Genomic DNA, 18638 nt, shown 5'->3' on the forward strand with positions numbered 1-18638 from the left:
TAATGCTGTCCTCAGATTCACAGCGTTTCCACTATGGAGCTGGGTTCAAACACTGAGGTGATGAAAGCTCTGAGAGCCTCAGTGTCTCAGTAGAACCATGGACCTGCTGCTCCCAGTGTCCACAGCTGTTCATTCAGAGCCTTCAGTGTTTGTGTTCAGCTCTGACATCTAATAACACAGTTTGAACTTTTTACCATTGAACCAGTGGTGGGAATAAGTTACAGTTTAACTTCTGTCAGTACAGATTCACTTGTTACCAGCTGAGTCGTTTCTATCAACTACTTTATTATCACGTCAGGATCAAATCTGACTTTTTTCTTTCTTTTTTCTTTCTGAGATGGAGGTTTACGCTAAGATTAATACTATGATGCTGTAGCGCCACCGTGTGGCTGTGGTGTGTCAATGCATCAGTTTGTCTCAACCTTTAGTTTTTTGAGGAACCGACCACACACACTCAGTATAAATAAGATTTGATTTACAATATGTATAAATAATTAATAAAGTGTAAAATTACTGTACATATTACACACAGAGACACCTACACTAACTCACACTGACATACATTGCCTGGTGATCAGACAACCAGCCGCAGGTGTGCCCAATTGCACCTGCAAAGAACCAGGAGGTGGTGCCGTCCAGTGGCTGGCGGCAAAACCACACGTTGTGACACCAATAGACCCAGCTGACTGGCCATCTGATAAGATACAGTATGAACAGGGTTGGTTCACAGTGGTCCATTTCAAATAGAAAATAGCTTTACATTCCCTAAACAAATGGATGGGGAAAAGTCATTATGACTATTTTAACATTAAAGTAGTCTTAAAAGTCAACATTGAAACACAGCAGGGAAGGTTTGAGTCTCAGGAACTGAGGGTGGATCCAAACCCAGGTTTGTCTTTGAACTCTGGCTCAACAGAAGAGCTTCAACCTGACATGGAGTAAAAGTATGACACGTCTCAGCCTTAAGCCTGAGGACACAGGTTTTCTATGGGTGTAAATGCTGATGTTGAAGCACAGTTTAATATGTTCTGTTCAACAACAATGTTTCTATGTGTGTATGAAACTTCTTGACCAAAAACAGAAGCAGCTTCATCAGGATCATCAAGTAGAATTAGAAAGAATTCAGAGACAAAGAACGTCTGCTTTGTGAAGCTATTTTCTTTTTTAGTTTAAACCCACACAGCAGACGTTACATCAGAATCAGAATAAGAAAAGCTTTTTTTTTTTACAGAAAAAGTGCGAGCGTGTGAACAGTGCGACACAACTGAGGAGCAACTGTTCCTCCTCACAGGAGGAGCGTCCCACAGGATGCATCACTGTCTCCTCCCAGTCAGACAGTGACGTGCTCCTGTGCGCTTCCTGGATTCCAGGAGAGTGGGAGTCCGCAGCACAGTGGGAACAGGGGGAGGTGTGACTGTTGCTTCACCACTGGATCGATTGTAAACGAGAAGGTAATCAGTAATAGTGCCTCTTTCACTTCCTATATCTGCTTCAAGATTCTAGAATTCATTCAAGATTCTTTTCCTCGAGTCAGAACCAGGGGAGGAGAGAAGCAAAAGAACCAAGTAGCTCAGCATCGAGGTTAGTGACATAAATGTTCTCAGCTTTGACTCGGTCGGAAGAGGTTTCTGACTTAACCGTAATATGCAGAGTGACGGCATGAGAATACGAGGGGCAAAAATGCTCGGTGTCAGCCAGAGAAGACGGGAGGTCCTTTTTAGTCCTTTTAATTAGAATCTTTTATAGTTTATAGGTTCTTCGGTACGTTTTTGGCACCTCACTCCTCCCACATACTTTCAGCTACAGGCACCGTTTAAATACGAAACTGTTCAGGTACTTTAAGGAGAAGTGTGGACATATTCATCTTTGGTGTACACGTTCAACTCATAGGGCGCCACCTGCTGGGAGAACCACGCAAGCCTTCAGAAAAGAACGTGCATACACGCCCCCGAAGCGGAGAAAGGCGCACCGAAACAACTGCACACCCCGCACATAGTCGCAAACGCGAGTCGGGTGAGTAGAGGGCATAGATACATAGATTAATACAGCTATACTTTTAAGTGGTTCTTACTTTTCTTGAGGAATAAATTAAACGTTACAGCATTCATCAATATATACATATTTACAACACAACGCATTATGAGTAATGGCCAGTTGTGAGTCATTGTTGGAACCATAAGAGAAACTGCTAGTTTTCAGCTTTTTATAATAGTATCCCTGCAATGTTTCACCTGTTTATTTCTAATGATTAGAAACTGAACAGTAACTGTTACCACCCGGTCCCACCTGGACACTCACATGAGCTGAGAACGTGGGTGCTGAAATGTTCTTCTTTGTCTAAACCTCCCAGAGTGACAGAATTTAACGACTGCAGGTTGAGAAAGTTCCATTTCTAATTGTTTACATCATCACGTTAACAACTAACTGTAGAGTCAGTGTTGAGCTGTGGGTTTAACTGACTGGTGACGTTTAGAGTCACTAACACACCCCACACCTACATGTGCCACAATATAAACTAATTTACTACAGACCACTTAACATACAGTAAACCCTGTAGTATGTGTGGATGAACTGTAACTTACTGTAGCCTCATTAAACACATACAGATCCCACTGGATCCCACAGTCTCCAGTCTTCCTTTTCCTCAAGTGTTGATTCTTCTCTGTCTCCTTTAACAGGATGAAGATGATCTTCAGGATCCTGCTGCTCATCAGCTTCATCTCATGCGTCTCTGGTTCGTTCACATCTTCACTGTCCAGCACAGAATAAATTTTTTTGTACCAAATCACAAACAGATAGAGATTCTGTGAAAATCCTCCTTCATTAAATGTTAGTGTCCCAATAAAATGATGAAGACAAACAAAACATAACTATTTATTTCTAAGTCATTTATTTTTCCTACTGTAACATGTAATTACGTAGGTTCATTAACTATACAATATACTATACTATAGTTTATACTATACTAATACTATACTATACTAACTATATATAGTTACTATAATAATGGTAATACATACTTTAGTATAATAACATTATGGGCTGATATTCACTCATTCACATCTCATATGGATTTAACAATACAGTAAACATTAAACAGAACTAAACCTCTGTCAGCACTGAGCATAAACACTCACACGTTAAAGCTCTGTGTGTTTGCTCCACAGGATCATTAGTAGTGAATGTGACCCAGACCCACTATCAGGCAGAGCAGAACCACAGCATCACACTGGAGTGGACCTTCACACCCAAACCTGACGTGTCCATCACCTCAGTTTACATCATCTGTCAGCTGGTGACTGATCTCAGAGTCTCAGTCCTGTTTCATTTCCATGAAGGTGTTGAGGTCTCAAAGTCTCAGGATCAACAGTTTTCAGGACGAGTCCAGTTTGACAGAGACAAGCTCAGAGTGTCAGGCTTGGGCAGGTGTCGGACCCACATGCACGGCGCAGAAACACAGATGTGATTAAGTGCAGGTTTATTCGGTGATACAGAGTCAGGCGGTCCAGGTCATACACAGTTCGTTCCAGTAGACAATACACAAGGGAGCAGGCAATCTCAGGGTCAAGGTCCAGGCAGGGTTCGGTACACGAGCAGACTTGGCAACAGTACAGACAAGGATCAGGCAAAAACTCACGGTCAGATTATCAGGCACAGGTCTTTCACAGGTAGCAGGATCAACAGGGTTCAGGCAAGAATCAATGGTCGAGGCGGTCACGGTCAAAACACGAATGGCAACTATAGAATGCTGGAAAGAGTACATGAACTAACAATCTGGCGACTGGTGTAGGTGAGAGGTGGAGGTTAAGTACAGGTGCTGATTACTAATTAGCAACAGGTGTGGGTGATGAGAACCGGAGCGTGACAGGAAGTTAACAAAATAAAACAGGATGTGACATGTAACATGAATCATGACACAGAGAAGGACGACTCAGACTCCAAGTGTCCAGACTCAGGACTGATGACTCAGGACGCTATGACTGTACCATCAGAACATCAGATGGGTGGAATATGGACGTATGTCGACTCAACGTCACTGGTGAGTTGGTCCAATGTTACTGTTGATTTTCAGGATGATGTTTTACAGACTGAACTTCTAATAATGATTTAACTCATTCTAATCTATTATTATTATTATCTATAATTTATCTATAATCTATAATATTATCTATTATTATTATTATCTATTATTATCTATTATAACAGAAGCACAATGAACGATGCACACTTAAGATGCACATACAGTATTGTCTTTTTTGATCTGGAGCAGTGTAAAAACACACAGTGATTATTTTTTTTCCATGTTCTTTACAGCAGCTGTTGATCATCACAAAGCAACACATCGAAGAACATCAGATGGTTGGAACATGGACAAATGTCGACTCAACGTCACTAGTGAGTTGGTCCAATGTTACTGTTGAATTTCAGGATGATGTGTTACAGACTAAGCTTCTAATAATGATTTATCTAATTCTAATCATTATATTAGAATTATATCACATGTTGAGAGCGAAACATAGTTAATGTAACGATTCAAACTCAAGCTGAACATATTAGTTCAGCTAGTTTTTGCTGGACAGATTGTAATTGTTGACCTGGACGTTTGTCTTTACAGCAGCTGTTGATCAGCACAAGACTCAGACAACAGTGAGTCCAGAACCAGAGAACCGGGGGAGAACAGGCCTTTACGCTGCATTGGTGCTGTTTGTCTGTATGTGTGTTCTGCTGTTTCTGTTGTCCTATCGACTAAAACTCAGGGTATAACAAAGGTAACGTCTGCTATGTGACCTTAACCTAATCTTTAGAAGACAGTGACTTCACAAAGCAGACGTGGTGTCTGTCTCCTTTTACTTGATGATCCTGATGAAGCTGCTTCTGTTTTCTTGCCAAGAAGTTTCATACACACATAGAAACATTGTTGGTGAATAGAAAATATTAAACTGTGCTTCCACATCAGCATTTACACCCATAGAAAACCTGTGTCCTCAGTCTTAAGGCTGAGACGTGTCATACTTTTACTCCATGTCAGGTTGGAACTCTTCTGTTGAGCCAGAGTTCAAAGACAAACCTGGGTTTGGATCCACCCTCAGTTCCTGAGACTCAAACCTTCCCTGCTGTGTTTCCATGTTGTCTAGTGTCAGTTTGAGTTAGTTTAGGTGTCTCTGTTTCTCTGTGTGTAACATGTACATTAATTTAGCACTTCATCAATTATTTATACATATTGTAAATAAAATATTATTTATACTGTGTTTGTGTGCGGTTGGTTCCTAATAAAAATTGAATGAGTCAAACTGATGCACTGAATCTAACACTTAAACACCACAGCCATAGGGCGGCGCTACAACATCATAGTATTAATCTTAGCGTAAACATGTAAGAATACAGTAGTTGACTCAGCTGGTAACAAGTTAATCTGTACTGACAGAAGCTAAACTGTAACTTATTCCCAACACTGGTTCAATGGTAAAAAGTTCAAACTGTGTTATTAGATGTCAGAGCTGAACACAAACACTGAAGGCTCTGAATGAACAGCTGTGGACACTGGGAGCAGCAGGTCCATGGTTCAGACATCAGACATCACAGCAGGAAGTTGGAGAACAAAGGTTCAGTAGAACAAAAAGGTTTGTTCTGTTCGTTTAACTTCATCCATGTAAAAATGTAATTGGTTTGTGTGTGTGTAACATGACAGTAATTTAGCACTATTGATTATTTATACACGTATTTATACATATTTATTATGTGTACACTGTACACACCACAGCCACAAGGTGCCGCTACAACATCATAGTATTAATCTTAATGGCTCAGGTCAACTGAGCAGTTTTACATCAGACCTGATAAAACATCATGTTAAAATATAATTGGTGTAAAACCTTTGTTGTGGTGAAAGAGTTTCCAAAGCTGTGAGACCAAACCCAGGAAGCTGATGACATGTTGGACCTTCAGCAGCTCTAGTTGCAGCTGGACTTCAACCCAAACTGTTCTCAGATCTGCCTGAAGTGTCGACTTCACCAACTACTAAGAGAAACTGTTGCTGCTCTGATGATCCAACAGATGAAGCTCAGCTGGGTTTTAGTTTAACAGAAGGTTAAAGCTGCAGAAAAAGGTTGACATGAAGACACCAATAGAAACAAAGTCATCCAGAAAATACAGAGATAAAATAATATCTGGTTTGGTTCCAGCTCCACAACGAAGCAGAATTGGTTCAACAATTAGCAACACTTAGACAGTTTAGAACAAGTAAGTGGAGTTGTAACATCTCAACAACCAAATGTCTCCATGTTTGAGTCTCTACATTCACAGACCTGCAACTCTGTCCAGACTGAAGATCTCACATTGTAAACACAGTGGTTGAGGCTCTGAGCGACAGCAAACGCTTCATTTAGGTTCATTTATAAACAGTAGCAACAATTCACAATAAAAGTGTTTTTTGATATTAATGCACAAAAGTGAACTGACTTCACTGTGTCAAATGTTGTGGTACTTTCTATTATATAGAAATGAATTCAGGTCACAGCATCAGAAACAAAGTTCATTTGCTGTACAACAAAGTATCACTCATTCAGACATTTTATAGAAAGTTTATAGATAAATTTCAAAATTAATTTAATGACAAACAAGTCATTAACACACGTCTCAATTTTATTCTGTTTTTATTTGGAGCTAAAACTATTTGGAGAAAAATAGCAAGTCTGTTTTAAAACAAAATACTGTAAAATAAAAAGTAATCAGACATATTCACCTTATTGATGTTAGACTATTAAACCTTCTGTTAATTTGCAGCTGCTTCACACTGAAACTTTGAACATTTAGCAAAACTAGTGATTTACAGTGTTTAGTTCAGATTAAACAGAAAGTGATGCAGCCAGTGGTGGTTGGTGACCACAACATTTAAAGGAGGTGGAAGCTCTGCTGTACAGGTTTACTATAATAAATACAAGTTCATAGATTTATGCTTCCATCAGTATCACAAACCTGATCATGATGTCCACAAACAGACGAGTTTTAAAAACGCATAAATATCCATCAAATATCTTCACTACAACCAAAACGCTCTCTCCACACCCTCCACCTGCGCCTCAGGCTCTCATCACCCACGGCCGAGCCTGAAGGAGCAGAGAGAAGCAGTGAGGAAGGATGAGGCTGCTTTATGTTTACTCCATCAGCAACATCCCATCATCTGCCAGACACACGATTAGAGCAGTGACATCAAAACACAAGGTTCATTCCTCTTTATTTTCACGTTAAACCAGTATTAGTATATCAACAAAAAAATTTGATTATTTTTGCAATCTACCAAAACTGCAACAAACAAGCTTATTATTAATAATAAATTACTAATAGACAAAATTCTGACAAATGACAATTTGACATTCTCTGAGCTGATGGTTCTGGTTTCAGAACCTAAGTTGGGTTCAGTTTAAGTAAACATTCCAGGTTTTTCCTGCTGTTGAAGGTTAAAGTCATCCAAGCTGTTACATAGGTATTAAAAGAGTTTCATAATTTAACAATCACTACACAAAAATCCAATCAAAAATTATACAAAAAAGGGAGTTTAATTTCACCAACGCAGTCAGTTATTGTATTTACAGAGTTTGATGAGGAAACATGAGGCTGTTTGTTAAACCAGTTTTCAGGTTTACCTGATAAACATACACAGCAACATAATGAACACAAGTTCATAGATTTAAACTTCCATCAACATCACAGGCCTGAACACCATGTCCACAAACAAATGTGTTTTAGAAACACATAAATATCCATCAAATATCTTCACTACAACCTAAACAAAGTTTGAATATGAATTTATATTACAAAAAAATCAAGAAAAATGAATAAGCTACAACAGTTCTGTTCAGAATCTACTTCAATTCTGACAAAGACTTTGTGATTTGGGTTTTACTGTAGGTTTCCTCTGAACTGCACCAGTACTTGTCAGTAGAGATGGCGAAATCGAAGCCTCATGAATCACTGAGCAACTATGACACAGTTGGGCTGTAATCGACACATTGCTCGACACCATCATGACACAGTCAGAACAACGTCACCTGCTGGTTGTGCGTAAAAACTGCATCAGAGCAGACTGACCATCAAACCCTCTCTGATACGTGGTTGTTCAGGATCACAGTCCATGTTTTATTGTCAAATAAAATTTATTTGTGTTTCTCTGTGGATAATTATATAATATAATATAGAATATATATAAGAAGCCTTGATGTGGTAAATATGTTTGATAGTTCAATGTTATTAGAGCTGTATTTGGTTCTACTGTAACTCTGTTTATTACTACATTGAGGAGACATGTTTGTCAGTTAGTTTAATCAAAGACCTTTATTTAATTTTATTTTTCCACAGAACATGACTTTAATCACATTCTCGCCACCTCTCCAGCTTTGGAGAAGAGCCGTTTGCACGGCACTGATGTCTGACTAATAAAGATATCATATTGAAATTGCGACTTGTCAAAATGTAGTTTAGTCTTTAATTACATTTTGAACTTGTCATGAATACATTACAGATGTCTGTAATGTGAAACTTGTCTATCTTATAGATCATCTATCATCTTATACAGTAGATCATCTCCGGACCGCTTGCCACGTTTATAAAGCGCTGACATGTAAAAACAACCGTCCGTTCAAACTGCACTTAAGCCGCTCGGCAGTCACGTGACGTATCGACACCTCTCGCTCTCATTGGTCACGTGATTCGGAACGCGCTCGAGATTCTGCTTGACGACACTTCCGCTTCAAAAGATCGACGCTGAGTCGAGCAGGAGGTCTCGAGTTGGACATCTCTACTTGTCAGATGTTCAAACACTCATGACATCACATGTTGAAACACTGGGTCAAAGATATTCTACCTGATGTAACCAACAATAATGATCTCAGCAACAAAACAACTTCAACTAATCAACTGTTTTTTCAACAGGGAAATTCATCAATTGTTGTGTCCAGACCAGTTTCTTTCCAGTTCAAATAAATTACATACATAATTGAACCAATGACTTTACAGATCAACCACACAATGCATGAAGAGCACAGCAGTGTGATGCCATACAACAGTGATGAATTAGAAGAACAGGCAGCTGTGTGTGTGTGTGTGTAACACATCTGTACTGACGCTGCATCTGCAAGAAAAGATGACGCAGATCTACAGAGAGGTCACAAATTAAAGACGTGTGAAGAGCTTGGCGTTTTTGAGGCAATTGCTGAGATGACGATGAGGATTGTGAGGATTCCAGTTAAGGCAAAATGAACATTAGCCTGTACATCGTCACCCTCACGCTACAGAAACAGCTACAAATACAAAAGCGTTGATGCAGGTTTTAGACACAGCATCATCTGCTGACGGACACTGATGTCAGAGGTCTGTGGTACGTAGCTGGATGTAAACCACAGCATCATGTCACTGAGCTGTGCAAGATTAATCAGAGCAAAAACAACAGTCATCACCCAAATATTCAGATTAAAGAAAAATAAATACCAGTTTAATGTCACAGTTTCTCTGTAATTACTGGTATTTGCTGGATTTTCTTCTTTTCAATTTCATTCTGTAAAGAAAACCCACCTGCTGAATACTGACAGCAAGGCCTGTCACGGTGGAAAGAGGCAGAGAACAGTTAGAAGCTCTGAGGTAGCAGGTGATTTTAAGATGAGGACAAGTCTTAACTAAACATGCAGGGTCTGGATCTGATGTGGATGGATACACATATTAGATATAAGATATTGTGTATTTGCTTTTGTTTCATACTAACATGAGAGTTACACACGTGCAGCTCATCGTCCCTGGGGGAGAATAAGGCATGAGGCTCTGCCTTACAAGGCCTCGCATTGTGGAGACAGTACTGGCACTGAGGGAAGACTGTAGAACACACACAAGCCAATTCATCAAAGCTACAACTGAGAGCCAGCGTAGCTTCAACACAATGACTATTCCTGATCAATGGATGGAACAGGAAGTAAAAACAGGCCTCTGTCTCAGATCGGATCCCAACTCCAGCAGAGCGTGTGTTCATGAGTGGAATCGTCCTGGTCTCTCCTACATCTCCTTCTCCTTGTCTTTCTTTGCCTCCCGAGCGCTGCCCTTCAAAAAGTCGCTCCTGAGCAGCCGATAAAACAGCACGATGTTCATGGCGGTCATGATGGCCATGCCCACGCTGCCCAGCGTGTAGGCCAGCAGCGGCACCTTGTCCCTATTTATTATTATTATTATTACTATTATTCCTAGTCATGCTGCTGCTGTAAACAAAAAAATTCCACATTGTGGGATTAATAAAGTCGTATCCTATCCTTTTTCCTAAACGTATCCCACCAACTTCAGGCATCAGTTTTACCCGAAGAGTTGACAAAATCTAGTCACAATTCAAATCCAACCTACATCTTCTTCTAAGCTTAACTAATACAGGAACTAGTCTGAAACATGGAAAGACATGTGTCACATCTGAACCCCTTTTACTGTGTGTTTGAAAGAGTCAGTTCCAGAGGCGTGGTCCTGTTCCACCGTCTGTCCATCATCCTGCTCCGTTATCTGTTCATTCTCATTCATCCTGTTCCATCGGTCCACAGTCACGTCTGCCAAACTGCTCTGGGTTCAGTGGGTGCTCCCCTAATGTGAATCCAGGCCGTGCCCTGGGTTCTGTTGCCATTGGGTTCAGTCTTGTCTGTTCTGTTGACAGTGGGGACGACACAGACACAGTTGCTCTCTGTGCTTCAGTCTGTCCTTGTGTCCGTAACCAGTGATGTGTTCGAGGGCTGTCATCCTCATTAGAATCAGAATCTACTCTGAAGTCGTGCTCTGTGTTCCTGAATTAAACCCCTGTTCTTCTCTCGGCCTTTGGTTGTTGCTTCTTTTTTAGACGGCTGAACTTCATCTACAGACGACTCATTGACAAGATGGAGGAGGTTCTGATGAGGCGTCTGCACAGTGTTCCCACCTTTCTCTGGCGCCCGTGGTAAATAGGGCTGTGATTCACCTGTTCTTTCACTACAGACACTGTTTGTTCCCAATAGGGTCTGAGCTTCGCTGACGCTCCCCTCTCACTCATGTTGGACCAGAACTCTGTTACAGGTTTCAGTACAACTCTTATGTGACGTCATAGTATCTCTTGCCTCGTGTATTGGATTGTCCACTGTTCCTTGTAGCGATCCGGTGCCTCCTTCATTCCTGCAGCCCATTTCTCTGTGTAGGTTTCTGTGCATTAACATGCAGGAAAGTGAACTGTCTTCACTGTGTTAAATGTTAATGTACCGTCTACTACTGTATGTAACAACAGATTCAATAGTATCGTGCAATATTACGTCATGCAGAAATAATTTTATCTCTGGAATTCCTCGAATTCAGCTTCAACCTTATGTTAAACTAAAACCCAGCTGAGCTTCATCTGTTGGATCATCAGAGCAGCGACAGTTTCTCTTAGTAGTTGGTGAAGTCGACACTTCAGGCAGATCTGAGAACAGTTTGGGTTAAAGTTCAGATGCAACTAGAGCTGCTGAAGGTCCAACATGTCATCAGCTTCCTGGGTTTGGTCTCACAGCTTTGGAAACTCTTTCACCACAACAAAGGTTTTACACCAATTATGTTTCTACATACACATTATATTTTCACATGTATGAAGATAAACAAATAATGTGAAACTGCTGAGTTGTGACCTGAGGCATCATAAACACCTTCTTCTGCACCTTTGTTCTCCAACTTCCTGGTGTGACGTTTGACTGCCTTAAAGGTGATGCTGTATCGTTTCCACTATGGAGCTGGGTTCAAACACTGAGGTGATGAAAGCTCTGAGAGCCTCAGTGTCTCAGTAGAACCATGGACCTGCTGCTCCCAGTGTCCACAGCTGTTCATTCAGAGCCTTCAGTGTTTGTGTTCAGCTCTGAGATCTAATAACACAGTTTGAACTTTTTACAATTGAACCAGTGGTGGGAATAAGTTACAGTTTAACTTTTGCCAGTACAGATTTACTTGTTACCAGCTGAGTTGTATATCAACTACTTTACTATCTGTCACGGCGCTCTAGGTAGAGGACCCACATGCACGGCGGAGACAAAGCTCGGTGATGAAAAGGGTTTATTAGTACTCGTAGTCAGGCAGGCAAGGGTTGATACAAAACTGAGGCAGTAGCGGTACAGGCATGGATCAGACAGTCGGTGGTCAGACTTACGGCAATGCAGGATCACAGATGAGGCAGGCGGCAAGGTCAGGGAAAGCAGGGTCAGTCACAAATGCTGGAATGCTGGCTATTACACAAAGACAATCTGGCAACTGGGCAGGGAAAGAGCTGGTGCTTAAATACAGAGGTGATATGCTGATGGATTACAGGTGAGTAGAGTACTAATGAGACACAGGTGAGTTAACTAGAGACGGAGGTAAAACTGGAACTTAAAACATGGGCACTGAACAGGAAGTGGTAGCAAAAAAAAAACCCGTAAATGAATGGAAACAGTAACTGATTGGAAACAGTAACTGATTGACCTGGACTGTGACACTATCAAGTCAGGATCAAATTCTTCTTCCTGAGACGAAGGTTTACACTAAGATTAATGATGTTGATGTTGTAGCTCCTTGTGGCTGTGGTGTTTAAGTGTTAGATTCATTGTACTGTATCAGTTTGTCTTATCATTCAGTTTTTAGTTTTTTTTAGGAACCAACCATACATTCATAGCAAAAATAAGTGTTTATTTACAGTAGGTACAAATAATTGATAAAGTGCTAAATTACTGTACATGTTACACACACAGAAACAGAGACCTCCACTAACTCAAACCAACTGACACTAGACAACATGGAAACACAGCAGGGAAGGTTTGAGTGGCAGCAACTGAGGGTGGATCCAAACCCAGGTTTGTCTTTGAACTCTGGCTCAACAGAAGAGTTTCAACCTGACATGGAGTAAAAGTATGATACGTCTCAGCCTTAAGCCTGAGAACACAGGTTTTCTATGGGTGTAAATGCTGATGTTGAAGCACAGTTCAAAATGTTCTGTTCACCAACAATGTTTCTATGTGTGTATAAAACTACTTGACCAAAAACAGAAGCAACTTCATCAGGATCATCAGGTAAAAGGATTCAGAGACAAAGAGAACGTCTGCTTTGTGAAATCACACTCAATCAATTACCTTTGTCTCATCCTTAGGTTTAGTTTTGATAGGACAAAAAACAGAAAAACATTAAAAGACCAACCCATAGAGCTGCTGCTGCTGTCGGCACCAATGTAGCACTAAGGCCCGTTCTCCTTCTGTTCTCTGGTTCTGTCTGAGCTTTGTGCTGATCAACAGCTGCTGTAAAGAACATGGAAAACAATAATCACTGTGTGTCTTCTCTCCCTGTAATTTATCATATGTGGATAACAAGTCCACAAACGTTAAGCTTTACACTGCTCCAGGTCAAAAACTACAATATGTCCATTTTGAGTTTAAATCATTAGATTCACTGTGTTTCTGTTTTCAACATAATATAATAATAGATTAGAATGAATTCAATCATGATTAGAAGCTCAGTCTGTAAAACATCATCCTGAAAAAATCAACAGTAACATTGGACCAACTCACCAGTGACGTTGAGTCGACATACGTCCATGTTCCAACCATCTGATGTTCTGATGATACAGTCATACAGTCCTGAGTCATCAGTCCTGAGTCTGGACACTTGGAGTCTGATCCGTCCTTCTCTGAGCTTGTCTCTGTCAAACTGGACTCGTCCTGAAAACTGTTGATCCTGAGACTCTGAGACCTCAACACCTTCATGGAGATGAAACAGGACTGAGACTCTGAGATCAGTCACCAGCAGACAGAAGATGTAAACTGAGGTGATGGACACGTCAGGTTTGGGTGTGAAGGTCCACTCCAGTGTGATGCTGTGGTTCTGCTCTGCCTGATAGTGGGTCTGGGTCACATTCACTACTAATGATCCTGTGGAGCAAACACACAGAACTTTAACATGTGAGTGTTTATGCTCAGTGCTGACAGAGGTTTAGTTCTATTTAATGTGAACTGTATTGTTAAATCCAGATGAGATGTGAATGAGTTAATATCAGCCCATAATGTTATTACACTAATGTATTTATTACCATTATTATAGTAACTGATGAACTTACATTATTACATGTTACAGTAAGACAATAAGAAATAAATAGTTATGTTTTGTGTTTGACTTCATCCGTATATTAGGACACTAACATTTAATGAAGGAGGATTTTCACAGAATCTCTATCTGTTTGTGATTTGGTACAAAAACATTTATTCTGTGCTGGACAGTGAAGATGTGAACGAACCAGAGACGCATGAGATGAAGCTGATGAGCAGCAGGATCCTGAAGATCATCTTCATCCTGTTAAAGGAGACAGAGAAGAATCAACACCACCAAAGGGAAACCTGTGTTTTGGTTTGTTGATTTGCATGATCAACATTCATGTTTTTCATTAGCTTTCCCCATTAATTTTTCCCTTTATTTTTATAATACATCTTACAAAAGGCAACTCTCTCATCTGCCTCTTTATGGGAAATTTCCACCACAGTGTTAGTGACTGTGTGCCGATCCACAGGCCGATCTGATATTGGGTTGCTGGTTTTCCAACTGTCCTCGACTCCAGCTAATACTGATCATCCTGACCAGGTATGTTCAGTCAATAAGCAGCTAACTAACACACCTGAACAAGGTGATCAGCAGAGACAGTTGGAAAAGTGGTTGTTGAGAGCTACTCTCTTCTCAAAATATCTTAGTCTCTAGACACAATTGTCATAGCTGTCAACATTTAAGTCACTAACCTTAGTGCTGAACTCTCCACTCTTTCAGTTCCTCTGTTTTCCTTGGTGTAAAGTGCTGTTGTATGTATACATCCTTTGTGTAGAGATCTTTACAGCGATCTTTGAAGCGTGTTCAGGTCTGAAGACACTGACAGATAAGGCTGCGTGGCCCAGTAGCATTCTGTGTCAAATCACTGTGACACCTTATAAATAGCTTCTGATTCTGTTACAGCTATAAACCAAAGCACACGGTGGCCACATAGTGTTTTCCCACAAAAACAACATTGTCTTGTCACAGGATTCTGAAAGGAAGTGAAACATGGGGTGACTTCTTTTTAGAGGTTACTGGTGTAATTAGAACTCACAACCTTGGCATCAACAACAAAACATTCTAACCACTGCACCAAACAGCCGTCTAATGGGAAAGGTACAGTATGTATTTTGCCGGAGTTGTGTCTTTTTGTCAGAGGGTATGTTTAAGTTAAATATTTTTTGCTTGGTACTTGCTGTATGTGATGAATATGGACTTTAATATAACGACATGACTTTACTGTTGATTTCTGAGTTTAAATGTGTATAAACTTTTTCTGTCATGATCCGTTTTTTCAGTTCCTCTTTCTGGTGTGAAGAACCAGTCGTGAAATGCAAGTGCAGCTCTTCTTAGTGCTGAGCTCTCCGCTTTTCAGTTCCTCTGTTTCTCCTGGTGTAAAGTGCTCCTGTATACTGTCTGTATGGTTGGATTTCTTCACAGCGCTGACGCTCTCTGAGCTGATGGTTCTGGTTTCAGAACCTGTGTTGGGTTCAGGTTAATTCAATATTCCAGGTTTGTCCTGCTGTTGAAGGTTAAAGTCATCATGGCTGTTACAGAAGTATTAACAGCATTTCATAATTTACAAATCACTATACAAAACTCTAAATAAAAATTATAGACAAGAAAGTGAGTTTTATTTCACCAACACAGTCAGTCACTGTATTTACAGAGTGTGATGAGGAACATGAGGTTGTTTGTTGAACCAGTTTTCACCTGCAGCTCCAACATTAATTTATTTCCTTCATGTTCACTACCTGTGTAAAACTAGTCCAACTGTGGCATGAGGACAATGAGCAGTGAATGGGTCAGAGCTGGACTTTAGAGAGCACAACAGGTCATTAACAACAGCAGATTCACAGGGCAGAGACCAGAACCGGTGCTTTGGATCCTCTAGTGGTTCTGTTGGACCTGCTGGACAGAAAACCTTCATGTTTCTACATGATCACAGCTACATGAGCTCACAGCGTCCAGCTGTTCCAGCGCTGACATGTTAGTAGAGACTGTTTACTGGTGGATGTAACATGTTGGTGAAACAAATCATGTTTTATTCAGGTTCCTGAAAACCTGAGTCACTGCAGTGGATCATCAGCAGTGGTGCGTCTGTGTACAATCACTACGGAGCCGGATCCCCTCACAGAGCCGGCGTCCTATTAACGGCTATCCGCAGCTATTACTGTAGTCCGAGTCGCGGCGGGTGGTGGAGATCAGAGTCCCGCTGGTAGACGACGGCTCCGGGGGCAGCGACCGGGAAGCACAGCTGCACTACGACCCAGACTACTGCTTTGGGTCTGGATACAACTCGTGACCCGTCTCGGTTTCGCCAGGGTTTCGGTCCCTCGAATTTGGTTTGGTTGGTTTTGGTTTCTATTTTGTTATTTTGTTCGTTTTGGTTTTGTTTGCCGTGTTATCTTCCCATACATGGTGTGATTTTGGTTTGGATTGCTTATTTGTGCTTAATATTATTAACTTGCCTCGTGTTTGGTGTGTTTTAATTAAGTAATGAATTTTAAATAATAAATGAATTCGGAAAGTCCTCCTCCTCCCCTGGCGTCCTTTCCGTGCGGGCTCTTGTAGAGGGACCTGGCAAAAGATTTGACTATGTGTTTGCAGGTGGGGGATCTCAGCATAAAAAAGTACAAACAGTACAACATACAGCATGACATGGTAACTTGAATAGTGTAATTAAGGATAAATTAAAATGAAGTTATGAACGGTTTAACGTGTCTCATCCTGAGCTTTAGTACAGTAGGACAACAGAAAAAAATGGAACACAGACAAACAGGGCTGTGTTCCAGAAAGCGGGTTATGTGACATAACCAGGTAAGTTTGAGGGTAAGTTAGTGATTAACCTCAGCTTTCGGTTCCAAAACCGGAGGTAACTTTCAGGGAATGTATGTAACCATAGCAACTTACTCTCTGAACATAACCTGCTTTCTGGAACACACCCCTGCCGCCGCTGCTCCTGCTTCGGCTGTTGTTGTTGTTGTCAGCATCAATGCAGCATTAAGGCCCGTTCTCTCCCGGTTCTCTGGTTCTGGACTCACTGTTGTTCACAGAGCAAGGTGACGTACACACTCACTGTTGCTCCTCCTACATGGACGTATGTCGACTCAACGTCACTGGTGAGTTGGTCCAGTGTTACTGTTGATGGTACTTGATGATCCTGATGAAGCGGCTTCTAGTTACATTTGAAACATTGTTGGTGTCAGGTTCTGGCTCTGTTATCAGGTTTATTTTGAAGGCACCTTGTTTTCTGTCATATCATCATGTTTTGGGTTCCAGTTTCCACTTCCTGTCTTTATTTTGGTAGTCTCCCGGTTTCTGTTTTCGGTTCCAGCTTTACTTCCGGTCCCCATTAGTCACACCTGCTCCGTATCAAGTAATCACTTCTTGTATTTAACCACCACCTGTTTCCTCAGTTCCCCGCCAGATCGTCGTATGTATGCCAGACTACCCTTTACAGCGTTTAGTTATCCTGTTCATGTGTTTTGATCCTGCTCCGTTTTCTGACTCCTGATTCTCGCCTGCTCCCTGATCGGTACTTTTGCTTGGACAGCTCTGGAATTACGAACCTGACCGCCCGACTACGAGACGCCCTGCTCCCTCACGGTACTGTAAAACTGCTAGCTTCGGTTACTGAACCTCTGCCTGCCCCTGGATCCGAACCAGCCTGCCCCACCGATACCGAAGCCCCTTGATTGACTGTGCATGATCCGGATTGTCTGTGATTCTGAATAAACCGTTTAACCCTACGTTCTGCCTGTGGTCTCCGTGCTGTGCATGTGGGTCCTTTCATCTGCTGTTCCCTGACAGAACGATCTGGCCAGACTTGGACCCAGCCAGCGCCCAGCCTTCACCCCGGTCAGCCGCCGCTGTCTCTTCTTTTTTCCCTCTCTGTTTGGCTCCGTGTACAAGCCGCTCACCAGAGCAATGGATCTCGTTTTCCTAAGTCTACCGGAGGACATCCGTGGCGATCTCCAGGGCTTAGCCAGGAGATATGCGGAAGCACCCAGCCCCCAGGTTCGGCTCTCCGTGGTAGAACTGGCCATCGAGATACTGGAGGACGAATACTGGTGGCGTGAGTACAAGCGTATTTCGATGGGCTCCGACTAACGCGGAGGGACTTGACACGCGCTCTGCGCGTATCGCCTGGCCGCGCCTCTGTCGCCGCTCCGGCGGTTCCCGTTCCTGACGCCGCTCCGGCGGTTCCCGTTCCTGACGCCGCTCCGGCGGTTCCCGTTCCTGTCACCGCGTCGGCGGTTCCCGTTCCTGTCGCCGCGTCGGCGGTTCCCATTCCTGTCGCCGCGCCTGCGGCTACAACCCAAGTTCCAGACGCCGCCGGTTCGGTTCACCACACGGACCCCGCTACAGAGACCCAGCCCCTGCCGCTCTCAGCGCCTCAGACGACGGTCAGCCGCAGGCGCCCCAGACGACGTCGGCGAGGGCACGGGTCTGAGGTTCAGGGCCCAGAGATCTCGGTCGCAGTGCCCGAGCAGCTCTCCCCTCCCGCGGGGGTTCCCCTCGGTTCTCCCACTGACTGTGTTGTGTCGATTGCAGGCATCCCCGCTAGCGTCGCCCGACGGGTC

At 42.2% G+C, this 18638-nt stretch overlaps 2 protein-coding genes and 1 long non-coding RNA gene across 7 annotated transcripts in view; 2 read left to right on the forward strand and 1 right to left on the reverse strand.

Annotated features, from left to right (window-relative positions):
* Window positions 1–1338: 1338 nt before the first annotated feature.
* Window positions 1339–5247, forward strand: LOC129605006 (uncharacterized). 4 transcript variants are annotated; one of them, XR_008696464.1, is made up of 7 exons: window positions 1341–1451; window positions 1535–1581; window positions 1891–2013; window positions 2679–2734; window positions 3168–4039; window positions 4315–4395; window positions 4616–5247. It is a non-coding gene; the product is annotated as an uncharacterized LOC129605006 (long non-coding RNA). The 4 variants fall into 4 exon arrangements; XR_008696465.1 differs by having other exon boundaries at window positions 1356–1451; window positions 1531–1581; XR_008696466.1 differs by lacking the exon at window positions 1535–1581 and having other exon boundaries at window positions 1339–1451.
* Window positions 5248–12654: 7407 nt separating this feature from the next.
* LOC114867663 (uncharacterized) lies at window positions 12655–14926 on the reverse strand. 2 transcript variants are annotated; one of them, XM_055514334.1, is made up of 5 exons: window positions 14763–14926; window positions 14270–14325; window positions 13548–13907; window positions 13180–13274; window positions 12655–12878 (listed from the first exon to the last, which is right to left on the reverse strand). In XM_055514334.1, the coding sequence occupies exons 2-5, from the start codon at window positions 14322–14324 to the stop codon at window positions 12753–12755; spliced, it is 636 nt and encodes a 211-aa protein (XP_055370309.1). In that variant the 5' UTR covers window position 14325; window positions 14763–14926; the 3' UTR covers window positions 12655–12752. The 2 variants fall into 2 exon arrangements, with proteins under 2 accessions (XP_055370309.1, XP_029026361.1); XM_029170528.3 differs by having other exon boundaries at window positions 13180–13277; window positions 14763–14922.
* A 2116-nt stretch (window positions 14927–17042) lies between these two features.
* Window positions 17043–18638, forward strand: part of LOC129605086 (uncharacterized) — a 4542-nt gene continuing 2946 nt past the window's right edge. Inside the window, exons 1-2 of the mRNA XM_055514328.1 lie at window positions 17043–17174; window positions 17609–18638. The exon at window positions 17609–18638 is cut by the window's right edge and continues 2946 nt beyond it. The gene's annotated coding sequence lies outside the window, so the exon portion shown is untranslated. The remainder of the gene's footprint in view (window positions 17175–17608) is intronic.

This window comes from Betta splendens, chromosome 13, assembly GCF_900634795.4.
Source record: "Betta splendens chromosome 13, fBetSpl5.4, whole genome shotgun sequence".
NCBI classification, from domain to species: domain Eukaryota; kingdom Metazoa; phylum Chordata; class Actinopteri; order Anabantiformes; family Osphronemidae; genus Betta; species Betta splendens.

Excerpts from the sequence above, each read along its gene's own strand:
- LOC114867663 (XM_029170528.3), bottom strand. The coding sequence starts at position 14,324 with ATGAAGATGATCTTCAGGATCCTGCTGCTCATCAGCTTCATCTCATGC. Across the intron at positions 13,908-14,269 it reads CTTCATCTCATGCGTCTCTG|GATCATTAGTAGTGAATGTG; the intron begins GTTCGTTCACAT and ends TTTGCTCCACAG. Across the intron at positions 12,879-13,179 it reads CAGCAGCAGCAGCTCTATGG|GTTGAAACTCTTCTGTTGAG; the intron begins GTTGGTCTTTTA and ends ACTCCATGTCAG.